General features: G+C 41.1%; 1 protein-coding gene and 2 long non-coding RNA genes across 4 annotated transcripts in view; 2 read left to right on the top strand and 1 right to left on the bottom strand.

Moving 5' to 3' along the window:
- Window positions 1–3,710, top strand: part of mxi1 (max interactor 1, dimerization protein) — a 26,474-nt gene extending 22,764 nt beyond the window's left edge. For both annotated transcript variants that reach the window (XM_034892816.1, XM_034892824.1), the window contains exons 4-6: window positions 1,126–1,240; window positions 2,622–2,820; window positions 3,048–3,710. In XM_034892816.1, the coding sequence (XP_034748707.1) occupies window positions 1,126–1,240; window positions 2,622–2,820; window positions 3,048–3,211 (478 nt within the window). In that variant the 3' untranslated portion in view covers window positions 3,212–3,710. The remainder of the gene's footprint in view (window positions 1–1,125; window positions 1,241–2,621; window positions 2,821–3,047) is intronic.
- LOC117957239 overlaps window positions 1–14,858 on the bottom strand; it is a 19,115-nt gene extending 4,257 nt beyond the window's left edge. The window contains exon 1 of the long non-coding RNA XR_004659450.1: window positions 14,683–14,858. This is a non-coding gene — a long non-coding RNA (uncharacterized LOC117957239). The remainder of the gene's footprint in view (window positions 1–14,682) is intronic.
- LOC117957233 lies at window positions 3,727–7,041 on the top strand. The gene is made up of 2 exons (XR_004659449.1): window positions 3,727–4,180; window positions 6,501–7,041. It is a non-coding gene; the product is annotated as an uncharacterized LOC117957233 (long non-coding RNA).
- Window positions 14,859–17,920: the final 3,062 nt, after the last annotated feature.

The following is a 17,920-nucleotide window of genomic DNA, read 5'->3' as shown; positions in this document are numbered from 1 at the left end:
CTCACACACACACACACACACACACACACACACACACACACACACACACACACACCGAAATGCGCACAGACAGATATACTCCAGCCAGTGCACACATGTTTCCACCAGTCCTAAAGCAGTAGAGCACAGCAGAGAGCGGTCTAGCCCAGTGTCATCAGTGCAATAAATTTCTGCTCTGGTCCCCTGGGCTTGTCTTCTTTTTGGCTCACCCAGAGATTGTTCCTGAGGTCCTAGGTAGCTCAACTGAGTCCACTGATTTTTAATGTCTCTCCCCTTTTCCCCTCCAGGCTAGCTAAAAGGGCAGCTCCTGATAATGGAGCGCTGATTGTATTACAGCCACAATTATCACTCTTTACCTCTCAACCCACACCCATTAGCAGGGTAGATAGTACCCCTGGCCTGTCTGCAGTCACGGAATAAGGGACTGTCAGGATGATGGAGCGTACGGGCCGAGCAGTGTCCAGGAAATGCCATTACACATTTCCTCCCCACCCCTCCTCCCAGCTAAAACTACTTGTTTGTAATGTAAACGAGATGGGGTAACTAAAGCTGGGTGCATATTGTCTCGAGGCTTACGGGAGACATGAATCATATGAAACCTGCTGTGTTGTTGAACTATAAGCTGGGGATTTACAATGCATGAGCCAAGTCTGCAGCTGGTGGATTCTTGCAAAATAAGACTACAATGCGTCCTAATGAGCCTGCCTGTATCCCAAGACGACTGAATGCTGCTTGCATTTTGTGCTGATCTGTTAAAAGGAAAAATCCCCCCTCAGATGCTCAGTACCAGCTAACAAACAGTTGTGAATGAGATGCGTTTATGAGGGGTGTGTGTAAAATAATGTGAATAGCTTGACATCTGTGCTTAGCAAGTTGTCTGTTCATGAGAAAATAGAAAATACCACAGAACAGGACAGTTGGTCCAAACAGTGTTTTAAGGGGAACTTTCCGTTCTGACCTTTTGATATAAAGTTGCAATTCCCAGGTTCTATTGAGCAAGACATTTAAGTACCAGCATGCAATACATTACACACTTTACTGTCGAGGGCCCAACCCTTCCCTGCTGTACACTGTCATGTACCTAATCCTTCTGTTCCTCTTTCTGTTTCTCTCTCTCCTTTGCAGACGAGCTCACCTGCGGCTGTGTCTCGAGAGGTTGAAGGCCCTCATACCCCTGGGACCCGACTGCAACCGCCACACCACCCTGGGCCTGCTCAACAAAGCCAAAGCACACATAAAGGTATAGGATAACTAGAGCTAACGAAACATACATATGAACCACAGGGCGAAAAAAAGAAGAATTTAAGTTGGAAAAATAGATAGAGCAGTGGTGGCATCTGAAAAACATTTGACCCCTCAACAAGTAAAAATATGAAATATGGAAGTATACTGCAACAAAACTGAGCTAAGACAAACTCCGGTTAACAATGTTTTTCTCAAATAAAAAGTTATGGTAATGATATCTTGATGAACTTAGATGCACTACCATTGAACTTTATTTGTGTTGACCTTTGCTGCCAGTTTCAACTACAGACTGCTGGGATCACTCTTAATACGTAATTTATTTGTGTTGCTGCAGAGGCAACATATGCTTTTAAAATCAACTTGATTACATGTGGATTGCATTGTGCATTTGTATTGCAGAAGACCCTTACAATAGTTTTAGTATATTAATGTGTAAGTAATGTAATAAAATCCATCGACAAAAACCTGCAGTGGTATTAAAAATGGACTTATGTATACAAACCTCAGCAAAAATGTAACGGGTATTCAGCTGATCACTAGTGATCATGTCCCTGCCTGTGCATATAACACGCTAAGACATCCTGCTTCACGCTCTTCCATCCACTTAAAAAAAGAGGCCTGTGACTGCCCGAGATTGAGCAGTCTGGATGGGGAAAAGCCTGGCATAGCATGCATTCACGTAACAGAGAGGCGACATTGTTGCTGTGGGCCCCCCCCACCCCCCACTGCCGTCACCACTCTGCACCTCTGCTGCTGTCATCTTGAGTCTCTCCATCGCTTATTGATGGCCTATTGTTTTGGTCCGTCGCCGGGAGTCACGCTCGTCACTGTTGGCGACCGTGACACAAGGCTGCATGGTTAGGAGCGCAAACGTGGCTGGATCAGTCCCTGCCACGGCCCTCGCCTATATTGTAATGGCACACGGCGTAAACAGAGGCAGAGAGTAAGACAGGCGACACGGTGTGAACAAGGCAGGTGTGGGGAATCACGTAGGGGGTTCAGAGCAGGCAGGAGGAAACACAACAAGTTTAGTAGCTGAATGCTCAAACAGATGCTGTTTGTTTGCTTTGTGCTGCGTTTGATTCTGACAGACTTTTAATATGAAAGGAGTTTCCTTACAGACTAACATCTATCTCTTCAGTGTCTCAGCACTGCTGCAGCATGATCTTCCAGTTTTCCATCTCTCACTCTTTTCTCCTCTGTATTTCTTTGCCGTGTTGCTCTCAGTCTCTCAATCTATCTCTGCAACCACCTACTATTCATTTTTATCTGGTTTGAACACGAACACTTAACCTATACATTCTCGTCTGGTCCCTGGTCCCTGGTACACATAGTTAACCTTCTCTTTGTCTCCCCCTTCTCTTTCTCCTGACCAGAAACTTGAAGAGGCAGACAGGAAGAGCCAGTACCAGCTGGAGTCTCTGGAGCGAGAGCAGAGACACCTCCAGCGTCAGCTGGAGCTGCTGAGCGGAGGCAGCGGTGCTGCAGCCCAGAGCAGCCCAGGTGAAGGGGAGAGGATACGCATGGACAGTGTGGGGTCCACCCTCTGCTCCGACCGATCTGACTCTGACCAAGGTTAGTGAGGCCGCACTCTTAATAAACAGGATTTTAATTCAGCGACTACAAAGCCATGTTAATTGGGTACATATTTATTCACATGGACCACTGCCATATGGTGATATAAATAGTGATATAAAGCGTTTTAATGATAAGATAACACTTTGTGAAGCATGTTATACTCATTGTTGGTTTCGCTCTTTTGTTTTTGTTCTATTTTCGTTTCTCTCCGTCCTCGGCTGCAGAGGAGATCGAGGTGGACGTGGAAAGCACGGAGTTCTCCCATGGAGAGCTGGACAGTGTGAGCACAGCCAGCACCAGCGACCTGGACGACCACAGCAGCTTGCAGAGCATGGCCAGCGACGAGGGCTACTCCTCCTGCAGTGTCAAACTTGCCTTCTCCTCCTAGAGCCCCACACCACTACCACCACCACCACCACCACCACCTCCCAGCCAAACCCGCCTGCTCTCACATGTGTTTATCCATCCAGCCACGCCTACGTACGTACGTACATACACCCAGTTCCCTCAGACCACGGCCTCGACCCCCCAGCGAAACGGCGTTCCCGTTCCTCATGCCTCTCAGCAGTGCACTGGCTCCTAGCCTTTAGTTGCCCCTCCTCATCCTGCACTGCTGAAGCCACTGTTGGAGGAAATGCACGAGAGCCTCTTTTCCTCACTTCTGAACTTTGAGCCACGCGGACCCCAGGGACCCAAACACATTGATGTGATTTTAATCTTCTTTTAAAGGGAGATCAGAAATTTGAATGATATTAAAAAATAGACATCATCTTGATTTTTAAACCCACACAATTGAAAAGAATCATTGGTATTAATTCTTTCTATGAAATTTCAGAATTTTTTAAAAGAAAGATAACCCCAAACTTGACCCAAAATGCACTCAAATTTGTATTGTATTGTATTGTGTGTGTGTGTGTGTGCGCGTGTGTGTGTGTGTGTGTTGAGCTGGCCTTGTGCATCCTTAACATTCTGGTGTTTGTCCTAGATAAACGGGAGCACATCTTATCTGGACTATAATCAATACCATGGGTGAACTTTGCCATATCAACACAGCTCGGCCCTCATAAATGTCCCTACAGCTCTGAATTTAATCCTTGTCTTATGTTTTTTCATTACCTCTGCTCAGTACAGCAGAAGCTTGGACACTCAAACTGGTGCTATTGTGAAACAAACAAATGGGGAAGCAGATCAGATCAGATCCACCACCACTAAGCTTTTAAAGCAAAACAAAAGTGCGTCTGCAGTAATTGTTTCCAACCAAGCACGGAGAAAAACAACCAAAAAATGGAGGGAAAAAACAACATTCCTGTCGAATGTGGGTGCTCGGTGCATTTTCAAAGAGTGACAATTGCAACTTGTGAGTATGTGTGTGTTTTGATTTGTTTTCTCATCCCCTCAACAAGCAGCTATGACAAGCTATCCTGCACTTGCCTACTTTAGAGCTGTCCATAGAAACGGCACAAACCAAGAAGTAAAAAAACAAACAACAGCAACAAGGAAAAAGTCCAAACGACAAACTTTGGAATAGATGTGCATCCTCTTTCCAGCAGTAACAAGCAATAACACTAGTTGTAGTCCCTTTTGTCTCATCAGTTTGAACTCCTTTACGTTTTTTTTTTTTTTTCTCATCTTCCCCAAAGACTGTGTGTGACCGTCCAAAAAGCAAATTTATTTTTATTTGTTTGTACATACAAATGGCTTAATAAATTAAACCTTAAAAAGGAGCTTAAAATATAAGTTAGAGCTCATGGTTAGAACTATTGCAACTGTTGCTGTTTGACCTGTTTATTGTGCATTTTAATTTCCATTTTTTTTGAAAGATTTTATTCTCTTCAGAGGCAGTGGATGCGGCCCGGACACTATTGCATTGTTCAGTTTACTGATGGAAACTTTTAAAAGTTACTCATTCTGTTGCTGCCCTGAGGAAGAAAAGAAACGTTAGTCTTCAAAGTGATTAAAAAACAAAAACAACAACAACGACAGAACAACTTCCCATCCAGTTGCGGAAAAGCGACCCGGCATGAATTCTTTTGGAGAATGCTGAGTTTGTGTGTATGTCTTTTTTTATTTTTATTTTTTTTATTTATTAGATTTTTTTCCCCCTCTTGTTTCTAATGTTAATGCATTGGAGGGGTGAAAATCTGTCTATGGCATTCCACTGGTGGGCAGGTGATCTGTGGAGGGACCGCCTGAAGTGTAGGGAGACAAAAACGGGTCGTATGATGTCAATGTTCGCCGTCCCAACTCCACTGGCATTAAAAATTGCACTTCAACCACAGTTCTCTATATTCCCCCCCACCCCCCACTGTCTTTCTCTTTAATGGAGCGGACATGAATCCTTTTGTATGTGAAAGAAAAAAAAAAAGCACCTCCCTTTTTAAATATTTATTTCTCAATCCCTGAAAGAACACAAGCAATGGGGAAAAAAGTTAACTTATTTTGGTTCTGTCTTATTTTACTCCTCTTTTTGATGCTTATTCCTCATTCCTTATTTTATGAACAGTGTATTTTATGGTTTATTGTTAATCCTTTTTGGGGTGGGGGGGTGGGAGGGGATATGAAATGTAGCTTTTGTTGTTTTCTTTTTTTCTGATGTTTTATTAAATGGACACTTGAAATGTAATTGGCCCCTAAGCTGCTCCTAGTGCTGAGCCTCGCCTGTTTAGAGTCACGAGCCTTGCTAAGAGCTGACTGCCCCCCCCCCCCAAACAACACCAGGTTATGCCTGTGACCAGAGATTTAGACCTAAAGCAACCTGATAGATGAGACAAAATGGCCTCTCTCCATACCCACACCTCTGAAACAAGGGGAAACATTCGCCATGTTGTTTATACATTCTACTGTCTTGTTGTTTTGGGGTCTGTTCTTGGGGGGGGGGGGTAATCTCTGCACAAGGCTTGTATTGATAGCCAAGACTTTACTGGCAAATATTGCGCCGGCTACTACACAATAAAAGGGGTCTAAAACTCCACTTTCCTCTATTAGGAGGAATGTAGTCTCTATTAGACATGTGTTTTAGTTGACAAAATGTGTCTTACATTTACAATTCAATGCCTCTGACTGAGGATTTCAAGAAAAAAAACCTACAAAAAAAGAACATATCCTTTGATTTCTCTGAAGGACATCTATAAGGTGTAGAGTTTGACATGTAAGCTGTTTGCGGAGCTATGTTGAGGTTGTTGGACTTGGCACTGAATCACAAAGTCACCACTTCTGGTGCTTGATTATTATTAAAGAAATGCCAAAACCACCTCAGAACACCTCAGTGTCCTCTCTCTTAATGTCTCTCTCTCTCTCTGAGGGACAGTTTACATTTATTCTTCCCCTGTTTAAGTTATTAACTTCAACTCTTAGTTTTTTTGTTTTGTTTTCGTCTTCATACAGTATGTTGGTTTTATGAACCTGCACTGCTGACAGAAAAGAGGCTCCATGGTTGACAACAAATTAATTCCACTATGTGTGCACATCAGGATTGCATCCCACTGGTGTTTTAACCTACTTGGATTGCAACATATTTACTACATTGGGACGATTCTGATAGTGTTGGGTTTTGTTGTTTATCGCTGAAATGTGTGAAAACTGACACTCATTGTATTGTCTCATGTGGCAAACTACTGTGATCTTGTATTCCAAGAAGGGATAAAACAAACTATAAGGACAAATTTTACTGACGACAGGTGTGTGTGTGGGTGTGTGTGTGTGTGTGTGTGTCTGTGTGTGTGTGTGTGAGAGAGAGAGAGAGAGATAGAGATAGAGGGAGAGTTCAGTGCAGACTGGACAGGGTATTTGGGAGGTCTGACAAAGAGTTTCTGGCTGTGCTGCAGAGTCAAAACAATAGCATATCTTCATAAGCTAGTGATCACAAAGCTATATTTTTACCTCTGAGTTGGAGAGTTGGGTTTAGACATGCGATCCTGACTGTGGTCCAGGAGCATTTAGTTCCACTTTTGCAACTTGGCCAAAAGTGAGTCAGCCATGACCAAGTGGAAATTGCAGTGTCTGTTGTAAAACATACTTTATTCGGGTGTCCAGCTTTGAGCAAGCAGGTCCTTGAGGGCAAGTTTGTTCACCCAAACGAGCAGTCCCACGTAGGGACTCGTCCTGTTGTTCTGAACCTGTGGCCATCCTTTGTAAAACATGCAGTCTGATGATGATTCTAGCCGTGTAAGTTGAAGATGCAATACTTACAATAAAAACACCAAGATTTTCAAACCTGAATGACTGAACTGGCCTCTTTAAACCAGGAAATGTGTCAATGTTGAATGTACTGTGAAGCAGGATTTTTCAACTGGGGGCCTGGAGCCCCTAGGGGGTCCTCCAAATAATTGTTAATTTTTTTCAAAAACTAAGACGTCTTAACATGATTCCAACAGATTATTAGCAAACATGAATCCCCACTGATGATAGGCTTACTGGCCAATAGGTAATGTAGTCACTAAGGTAGCCCTCCACAGATACAGTTCATCCCAGAGGATTCACTGTTCCCCTGTGTGTTTAACATTAAAACATGATTTATAAAATCAAAACAACAATTATGATCTGAATAGCTTAGTATTCAATGCAAAAAAATGCCTCTAAAATTACATTAAACTGGTCTAAAAGTCATCGTAGGACCACTTTAATTTGCAACTTCATTTTATACAATATAAGTGGTAGGGGGTCCCTGATCCGTCTCTCTTTCAGCTAAGGGGTCCTTGGCTAAAAAAACATTGATGCCCCTGCTGTGAAGAAAGAAGAAGAGATACTTTATTTATTACATACATAGTAAGTGGGCCTGATGCTGCAAAACATCCTATTCAAATAGCACGTGTAAAATCAGGTTTCTTTAAATCAGCTGTTATGTTGTCACTTTTATATTCCCTATACTATGAAAGAATCTATCTGTCAAAAATGTACCATACCATAACACTGATGTCTGATAATTGCATTTTTCTCATTACCTTCTCCATAGTTTCACCTTTGTAGTGCTGTAAATATTATTCAAATGAAACAACACGAGAAGCAAAAATGACTTTGGTTAAACTGCTCACAGCGTATAGACAACTGCAACCTGGGTCACAACTAGACACTGCTGCATTTCAAGGGGTGATGAATCAAAGGAAAATATAAGTTAGAAGCCACAGTCCTAGAACATGAACTATTGAAAATACAGAGGGGCTTGAAGGTTTGGGCACCAAAATTGGTATTAATGTGTATAAAGAAGCCAAGAAAAGATGGAAAAATCTCCAAAAGGCATCAAATGATAGATCAAACATTCGCATAATATGTCACAATTTTTTTTATTTTCATCATTTACACTTTCAAAATAACAGAAAACAGAAAAATGGCGTCTGCAAAAGTTTGAACACCCTGCAGAGTTTCTAACATACACCGCCCCCTTTGGAAAGTTGAGACCTGACAGTGTCATGGATTGTTCTCAATCATCGTCTGGAAAGACCAGGTGACGTCAATCTTTAGGTTTTAAATGCCCAGACTCATGTGACCTTGCCCCAACAATCAGCACCATGGAATCTTCGAAGCAGTTTTCTAGATAACTGAAACTGAAAATAGTTGACACTCACAAAGCAGGAGAAGGCGATAAGAAGATAGCAAAGTGTTTTCAGATGCCATTCTCCTCTGTTTGGAATGTAATTAAGAAATGGAAGTCATCAGAAATTAAAGCAAGATCTGGAAGACCAAGAAAAATATCAGAACAGCTCGCAGGATTGTGAGAAAAGCAAGTCAAAACCCAAGTTCCATCGAGAAAAACCTGGCCGACACTGGAGTTGTGGTACACCATTCCACTATAAAGAGATACTTGTACAAATATGGTCTTCATGGAAGAAACATCAGTAGAAAACCTCTTCTATGTCCTCACCACAAAAACCTGCGTTTGACGTTTGCAAATGAACATATAGAGAAGCCTGATGCATTGTGGAAATAAGTTCTGTTGACCGATGAGGTTAAAATAGATCTTTTTGAACGGAATTATCAAAGATACGCTTGGAGAAGAAAGGGCACAGAATTTAATGAAAAGAACCTCTGTCCAGCTGTTAAGCATGGGGGGGATTAATCATGCTTTGGGGTTGTATTGCAGCCAGTAGCACAGGAAACGTTTCACCAGGAGAAGGAAAAATGGATTCAATAAAATGTCAGCAAATTTTGGATGACAACTTGAGGCCATCTGTGAAAAAGATGAAGTTAAAGAGATGATAGCTTCCACAAATGGATACTGATCCTAAACACACCTCAAGGTATTAACTCTGCAGGGTGCCCAAACTTTTGCAGATGCCATTTTTTAGTTTTCTGTTATTTTGAAATTGTAAATGAAGGAAATAAAATCTAAGTTTTTGTGACATATCATAGGAATGTCTAATCTCTGTCTTTTTTGGAGATTTTTTACATCTTTTCTTGACTTCTTTATGCACATAAATACAAATTTTTACCTGGGGTGCCCAAACTTTTGAGCCCCACGGTAGTTGCCAACCATGAAAGCATTTAGTTTAAAGGATTTTCCCCTTCTGTCTTCAGGTGTCACATGGGTTGAAATATTGTTGACTACCTCTGGCAGTTCGCACATGACATAAATCTGTTGAAGACCACATGTGTGTGTGTGTGTGTGTGTGTGTGTGTGTGTGTGTGTGTGTGTGTGTGTGTGTGTGTGTGTGTGTGATCAAAGCAGTCTTGTGGAGAGATTTACAGTTGTTTTGCTCTCTTTAACTGACCACACAAGCATCCAGTACGTGCAGTATTCTTCTCAAGTGATCACAGCTTGTGATAAATGGTTAAGAGGTTCGACCTCCCAAGTTGTACAAAACCACCGTGTCACACTGCGGTGAGCGACGCAGTGATAATGAAGATGTTGCTCCCTCAATGTCATCATGAACTCACTGTAACTACAAATAATCTGGGGTAGATTACAGTTCCACATTAACTGTCACTGATAAATCATCACTGACGAACATTGGCTGTCTGTCTGTGTTGAGTGTAGTCATTTAGTTTAATTTTTATTTCTGTGTCATGCCAAACACTTGGCCCATCCTACAAGGGATTACAAGACACCACAAACTTCTTTAACAAACGTCTTCCGGTCACATATGCAAACGAATGACAAAAAATCATTCAGAGAAATACATGAATACAAATATGTACACACATATATAGATACAGACACACACACAAACACATACAGCATGTTGCACAGTATATACAAACAAAAAAATCCTCATCTACAGATTATTTTGGTACAGAGTGTTGGTTCCTGTCTCTGGTTCCTTTTATAAATTGAATGCTGAAATACATTGTAGTATAATTATCAATCATGCAGTGGTCTCATAGTTACTATCTAATAACATACCAGCAAAGGCTATTTATTTTATGCTAACAAAGCTAATTGTTTTTTATAGAAAGTATGTTGTGTGTGTGTGTGTGTGTGTGTGTGTGTGTGTGTGTGTGTGTGTGTGTGTATGTGTGTGTTTAGCTTGGGGATTTCACATTGCACACAGACTCCATGGGTTTAAATATAAAGGGAAATACTTAGGTATACATAGGTTTTGGGACAGCCAGCGTGTCTTTTCTGCCCTTAACAAAGCTGTTGCACTTTTATTTTCAGAGAGAACTCTGTGATAAAGTCATTTTGTGGACAGTGCAGTAACTGCAAGAGGCAGTGACAACAGGCTACATCCTGGCTGGTTTCTCCGTCACTCTGCTCAGTGTCATACTGGGGGAGATGCTGCCACCTAGAGGACAAAAACAGTCAATGGTTCCTTTTGCTCAGCCTGCCATCAACTGCTGACAGCTGAACTCCACTTGTATTACAAAAAGAGGAAAACAAAAAAAGAGAAGAGGATGGCAGGATCAGAACACACAGTTGGAAATAGGAATAACGCCATAACTAATAATGGCTTGATGTAATGAATAACCCCGGCATGTAGAACAAGTCAGCTGCGGCAATGTCTAATATTTTCCAATGCTATTGCAAAATAAATGTATATCTTTTTAGGATGACATCACTATTCTAAACCATTTTAATATAACACAACACAGTACAGGCCACTAGGGGCACTAGAGGCCTGTAAAAATATTGGCTAGGCTTGTGAGTACACTCTGACACTGCTGCATTGAGCCATCTCGTCACCCGTTTTTCTTGTCACAGGAATTCTACCAAGCCTAGCAGGCAGTCTCCAAGAGTCCAATCAGCCCTCAGTCACATCAATATTTTAGACAGACCCCCATCTGTGTTTCATTGCAACTAGGAGTTCACTGAGTGTTTGCTATCTTTTAGCAGGAGCTGGAAATAAGAAATCTAACATGTTCACACTGCAGATTTCATTCTCATGTGTCACTAAAAAAATGTCAGTGTTGAACAAAAACAAATCACTTTGACACCGGAATTAGATTTGAGCGAAAAATTGTACTACATGCAATTACTACATTCATAATGGTTTCATGAATCTCATGGTGATTTGATTTACTGTATATTTGAGTTAGGTTGAGCTGAGTTACCTGAAGTTAGGAACTTGCATTGCATTGCACCTCATGCTGCAGGACATGAATATACATAACATTAAAAAACATTTTTTTTTAAAAGGAGGGTTGCTGACTCCAGATGAAGTGTGGACTGATAGCTTGAGAGATGCCAGTTCCCTTCCGGGGCGCTGCCAATGTGCTCTTGAGCAAGTAATTTCAGGCTGTGTGTTGTGTAAAAATGGTAATTTCCCCACTGGGGATCAATAAGAAGTATACATTTTCCATTTGAAACATTTCGCAATAATTACAAAGAAAACCATGAGCATAAAGCTCATGGTTTAAACACTCTGGATGCCATATTGCAAGTTATACCAAGTGATGCTTAACACTGCTCTGTAATAAATGAATTATTACTGAGTTTTACTATGTTTAATACAGAAAGTGAGATGCATGCAGCTTCTGCAGGACTGACTGACTATCTGAACATTATGAAGAGTTGCTACATGTTATTGCACCACTAGGCTGCACAAAAGCACCGTGAATCTCACGGCTGAACATCCTGAGTAAACTGTGACTCCCACATAAAGAGAGTTGTGTGAGAGAGATCACAGTTTGATAAAACCGCAAGGTGCAAATTAGTGTAGCATTATTGGTTGTAATTCTAGTTGGTGTGATTATATTTGTGATTATATATGTTTATATCCCTCAATCAAGTGATTGAGGGATATAAACCAGTACTGTACATCAAATTAATGAACTCTGTAGTTTTGTTGTATTCTTAAAAAAACTTTCTTTGTTATTGCTGTTACTGAATATTTCTGTTATCTTTTTCTTAAACATGTCAATATTTGATCCTTGTTTCTTATACATGCTGTTAATTAGAATGTTTTTATATTTTTTTTAATTTCATTTGTACTGTGATACATTCCATGAGTGTATCTAGAACAAAATACGTTTTATTAACATTTTACATTGATAGTTTTGTCAATATATAATGATACCCAGGCGCCCAGCATCAGAGGATTATTGAGGAAATTTTTATTGAGGAAAATTGAGGAACAGAACACAACATCTGAGATGTTAATCCCATCCTTCTAAGTGTCTTTTTATCTATTTGAGTTAAACGTACACAACAGCAATGGTTTCTTCATTTTTAAAAGAAAAGCGCTGTTTGCCAGTGAGCCCCTACTGAATTTCATCATTCATCAGAGGAAGAAAACCCACACAAAACCCTTCTGAGGAAACCCTGATCACTGATGTCACTCCTTATGAATGTTTCCTCAGAAAGTTAAGTGAGAGCGCCCACTCATAATTAACTGTAAGAAAAAAAGCAGCTACATCACAACGCAACTTTATTGTGTTCAGGGGTTGTCAGTAAATTAGAGAAATGTGAAAAAGAAGGCAAGTTTTTTTAAACACCCTTCTAGGCTGACAATCAATAACTAATTATGCTTTAATTGTTTTGCTTATCTTTCCATCAGCTCCTAGAAATGTCATTCCTAATTGCTGTTTCCCTGCTGTCTTTTCACTGATCTGAGCACTGCATCAGCAACTACAGTTTTCTGTTTAAAATGTTTTCATGTGCAGTATAGCTTTGCTGTATAAACAAAGTGTTTTTCACTTTGTTTGTGACACTTTGTGGTGGAACCTATAGTTAAGTAATCAGAGACTTATTACACCTGGGACACCAGGTGAAAGCAATAAGCTGCTGTTGATGATAGTTCAGATAGACCCTGAGAACCAGTTAGTAACTGGGCTGGGATTTAGGGTTAAACAATCCATGTGAACATGAAGCAAATGCACCATGCATTAGTTTGTGAGGTAAGGGGCTTGTTTGTTGGAAAGTTTATATTTCCCAGTGGGTTGGACTTCAGTCAAGGTCACCTCTTGCTCCATCAACACCCATAGTCCTTGTCCTTTGGATGGCCTGAAAATTTGTTTTTTTGCCACTTTGGACGGAAAAATACTGAGGCGGTATTTTGCACAAAGTACTTTGAATTGGCTACGCTTGAATTAAAGCATCCAAATCCACTGGTGGATGAAGATCTTTAGTCGCTGCTCTTCATTAACAACTGAATTGCTATGCTGCCTAATTAAAATGTTTCTGGCATGCTTTTGGTTTCCTGGATTGTAACGAAACAGAGTGACTGTTGGCTGGCTCTTGGAAGGAATGTCACAGGCATTCACTCCCTGTGTATGACTCATACTCAGAAATTCATCTCCACATTGTAGTTGTTGTTGTTTTTCAACTTCCCTTGCAGAGAAGCCAACCCAAGCAAGCAATTACGTTACAACAGTGGGAGTCCATGAGGGGATATGAGGGGGTAAAATGAAGCAGAGCCAGTGGGGCTTTCCTCCAGTGATGCGCATGAGTCATTGTCCCCGCGGCGACTGGGCTTCTGACATCACAGTGCCCTTATCAGAGGAGGAAAGTAATTCCCCCCCACTTGTCCTTGACTGCTGATGGACAAGGGAAGCGGGGGCACATCACATTTCACATCTCTGGGGTGACAGGCTGCACGTAATCAAGACCTGAGCTGTGTTGTAATTTTGAAATGAGGAGGCAGGTGTGTGTGCAGCGGTGTGTCTGTGTTTATCAGTGTGACCCACACTAAGAGTAATTGTAGTTGCTGGGAGAAGGACTGGTTTGGAGGCCGATCGACGTCATGACCTGACCAGGGCACCCAATCGTAAAATCTCTCTCTCTCTCTCTCTCTCTCTCTCTCTCTCTCTCTCTCTCTCTCTCTCTCTCTCAATCTATCTATCTATATCTGTCTCTCTGCTGTGGGGTTAGTCACGCTGTCCGGATGAGGAGACCCTGCAGGCAAGTAGGTCTCACGTAGCCGTTTCACTCCCTGAACAGAAAATCAACAGCCTGGATGGAAATTGGACTGGTTGTGACTTGTCAGTCACCCAGACAAAGGTTTCCAGCAAGGTTTCTCGTTAGCAGTCAGCAGTTAAATGTAATTCTTAAAGTGGCTATGTGTAACTTTTAGTTTGTGTTGTTTCTAGAGGTTGCTTTGGGCCAAAGCAACAGTGTTTTTATCACCCTTGCTGTCGTAAAGGTATTTTAGCCTACTTTGGATGTATCGTGAGCTCACCCGGGTAACGTTGTCACTGTCACTCTGTCACGAGCCGAAGCGTTAAGAGACTATTGTAGCAACCAGCGTAATAACATCTTACGCATTTTAGTTGTTTTTCGTTTGATTTCCTTCTTTTCTGTGATGGCCCGGCCGCAGTATCAGCCATGACTACAACAGATAACCTTTCAAATAAAATACAAATACAAATAGGCCTATATAAAGAAATCTCCTGCTTCTGTTCCCTGGTTGGATACAATAACACAGGCTTTTCTGGTGTCACGCCGAAATCTGTGACCCGTCCAAATGTGTGCTTTGTAGTGCCGTCTACCTGCCCTAAATCAGTTTGTGACTTTGTAGGAAAAAATCGGACCCAGGCAGAGGCACTAATTAAAACTATGTAAAAAATAGTGTTCTTTTCACTGTCAGTCTCGTTTGCTGTCAAAGGTCATTTATCATCATCAGATGAAGAATTACACAGTTTCAGATTTAAAAGTTACATATAGTAACTTTGATTAAATGTGATTAAAGTAATTTGAGTGTCCATTCAAGTGTTTGAGGGAGTGTGGGGCAGCTTAATAACACAACAATTGGTCTCTGTATTCCATTCACACTCCCATAAATACATTACTTGTTTAGCAGAATGTGGGGAAGCCGGAGGAGACCATTGTCACATTTTGAAGGAAAGCTGTAGAACATGCTGGTGCATATAACTCAAACACATGCAAATTGTGTTTCCTGTCTCATTCAGGAAGATACATAGTTAAGTATATTTGCACTTTTAATAAATAAACAGTAGACGAGCATCCTCCAGGAACGTTAGATTTGCAAGTGCTTCATTACTTTCATGCCTGCTAAATTGAGACAAATTTAATTCAGGGGACTAAAAATAACTTTTCTGCATTGTTTTTCACTTTATCTTCTATTTTGCTTTGTGTCAATTGTGGTATTTTGATGCCCCTTTTTTCTGAGATTGAAAATACTGGCAGGAAAGTCTTGCAAACATACATGGAACACTAGAATTGACAGCAGCTTCCATGTTATCAGTGGAAACCCATCTGAACCTTATTTAACCGGGGTTTGTGGCTGGTCGAGATAATTCAATCAGTGTCCAATTTAATATCCCAGCAGAAAGGATAATACATTAGTTTTTGACACTGAGTCTGTCTTTATCAGCTCCAAGTGAAAGCTCCTTTTCTATTTTGACATTTTAATAGAGATTGGCCTTCACTGAATTTCCGCTCAGAGGATTTTCACCTGCAAACATTGTGAAGATACTTTAATTACATTAGCTATGCTAAAGCACCGGGAAATTAATTTAATTTTAAGCCTGCATGTGACAGATTACAGTGTAGGGTGACAGGAAACATGGGTGGAGAGCAGGGGGATGACATGAAACAAGGTCTCAAGACATCTATAAAACATGATGGCAAAATAGATTACTGCAATGTGCATCACAGGGACAACCCAACACTCTCTCTGTGAAATGTTTTTAAGGTCTATGTTCTGCTTCTGAGAGGAGGAATGGAAAAGAAAGAATGGCTGTTTATACATAGTGAAAAACATAAAGAAAATCAAATAATTATGTTTGTACAATTTGTAGCCTTTCATGTCAGAAGTTGTCTATTTGACGTTATCTGAGTTCACCCTTTTTGTGATTTTTAATTTAATTTTAATTTTAATTTTAATTTAATTTAATAGTTTAATTTCAACAAGCAAATTCAAGTTGCAATAGGAAGCTATTTGACATTAAAGAACAATGAGTTAGGAGTACTTTTACCCTGTGTCTGTATCTCGGCCTGTATCTGTAGCTGTTTGACATTGAATTTTCTCAATTTGCTGTAGAAGAACTGAGGCCGTTGGAGGCAGAGCTCCAACTTGGCAAACTAGGTAACTGTCTTATAGAAGCCCGAAGTACTCCAAATTAAAAAACAAAATGTACGTTGCTTGTCTGTGTCCTCCAGAACAACACATGATATTGTAGTTTTTTCTGATCTCACACGTGGTTAAGGTCAGGTAGTATTGTTTGCCAGACTATCCACACACTGCGGTGCGGAGGTGGGTATGACTAGTCCACACAGCATTCCGGAATGGGAGAAAAACGCGCTCTGGTTAACTGGCATTTCTGTAAACCAATTACAATTGTCATGGTCACTTAGCTCCGCACAGAGCCGCAGTAAGATAGAGAAATTGGACAGATAGTCAAAGATCTTGCTAGCTGTCTCAATTTACCATGCAGAGATCTGAGGTGCAGTCAACAATAGTCCTCATATATAGATCGTGGTTTAAAATTCCAACACAAAGAAAGCGGAAGGAAATGGAAAATACATGCATCTGAACCAATTTCCTGTGGCACCGGAGCAATCCCGGAAGTGGAACGCCAAGGATATAGACAAAAGGTTGGGGAACAAAGCTTATCAAGGTAAGGGTGAATTTAAACTCAATTAGATTAAGTTCTTCTGGTGAGATTCCAACCTGTGTGTGTGACTTCTAAAGCAAAAAATGGGAAATGAAAACTGCAGCGTGTCAGGGTCATTGAGGTTACAGTCGGACACAATCAAGAGGTTCATACATGACTAATAACTAGCGCTGAATACCTTCCTGTCTGTCCTCGAAGCGTGACAGTTGGGCGGCCATGACGAATGTCATCCCTGCGTGGTGAAGGAGGAAGGTCTTTGTCTGCTTGCCAACCTGTTTTGCTGAGCACCGTCTCTTTAGATGTGATTGTTACAAAAATGGGAAGTAGCACTTTGCTGATGGGGTGATGTGTTATTTCCGCTGTCCTGCTCCACACACACACACACACACACACCTCTACATAGATAACTACCACTGACACATGTAGGTGACACACACTTCCATTGCGCTGACAGACTCCTCTTGTTGAACTCTCAAGGTTAGTTGTGAGTATTTTTTGTCAAGCTGTTGTAACATATGACCATCAACTTTATCCTAATCTTTTAGTATCTATTCTCTTTACCTCTCCTTTCTTCTCCCCTGTCTTTTTCTCCCCTCTTTTCTCCCATCATCTTTCTTTGGCAGGATATCATCCTCTCCTCTGGTCCTCCTCACTCCATGTCTCTTTCTCATGTCTCTCTGTCTCCATCTCTGCGTCACACAGTGTGACTTGTCACTGTTGGTAGCCTCTGGAGAGGTCACCACTCCCCTCTTTTTAGAAGCTGTGAGGCTGCAGGGATCCATCCTACTTGCTTCAATTATCCTTGAATGTGTCTTATCATTGTTCCATCACTTCGCAGCAAGCATAGTGGGCTTATTTAGAATTTGGGGACAGGGAACACACACACATACTGCATGTTGAATGAAAGTCAAGTGAAGAGATTGTTGACACACCGGCAAATACATGAACGGACCAAAACAATAGTAACGGTAACCATATCCAGTACCATTCTCACAAATGTATTCACTTTTTCATCGTGAAAGACCAAATGAAAGGAACCTCTTTGGTCAAGTAGGTCCCTTTTCATCAGGCTAACGCAACATGCCTTTTCATATTCAAATATGCATTCAGTACATTTTGATGTTCATTTACTATATTCAGAATAAGATTC

The sequence above is a fragment of the Etheostoma cragini genome, chromosome 2 (assembly GCF_013103735.1).
Source record: "Etheostoma cragini isolate CJK2018 chromosome 2, CSU_Ecrag_1.0, whole genome shotgun sequence".
Taxonomy (NCBI): domain Eukaryota; kingdom Metazoa; phylum Chordata; class Actinopteri; order Perciformes; family Percidae; genus Etheostoma; species Etheostoma cragini.
The sequence above is the reverse complement of the archived record's forward strand: the minus strand, read 5'-3'. Positions and strand labels throughout refer to the sequence as shown.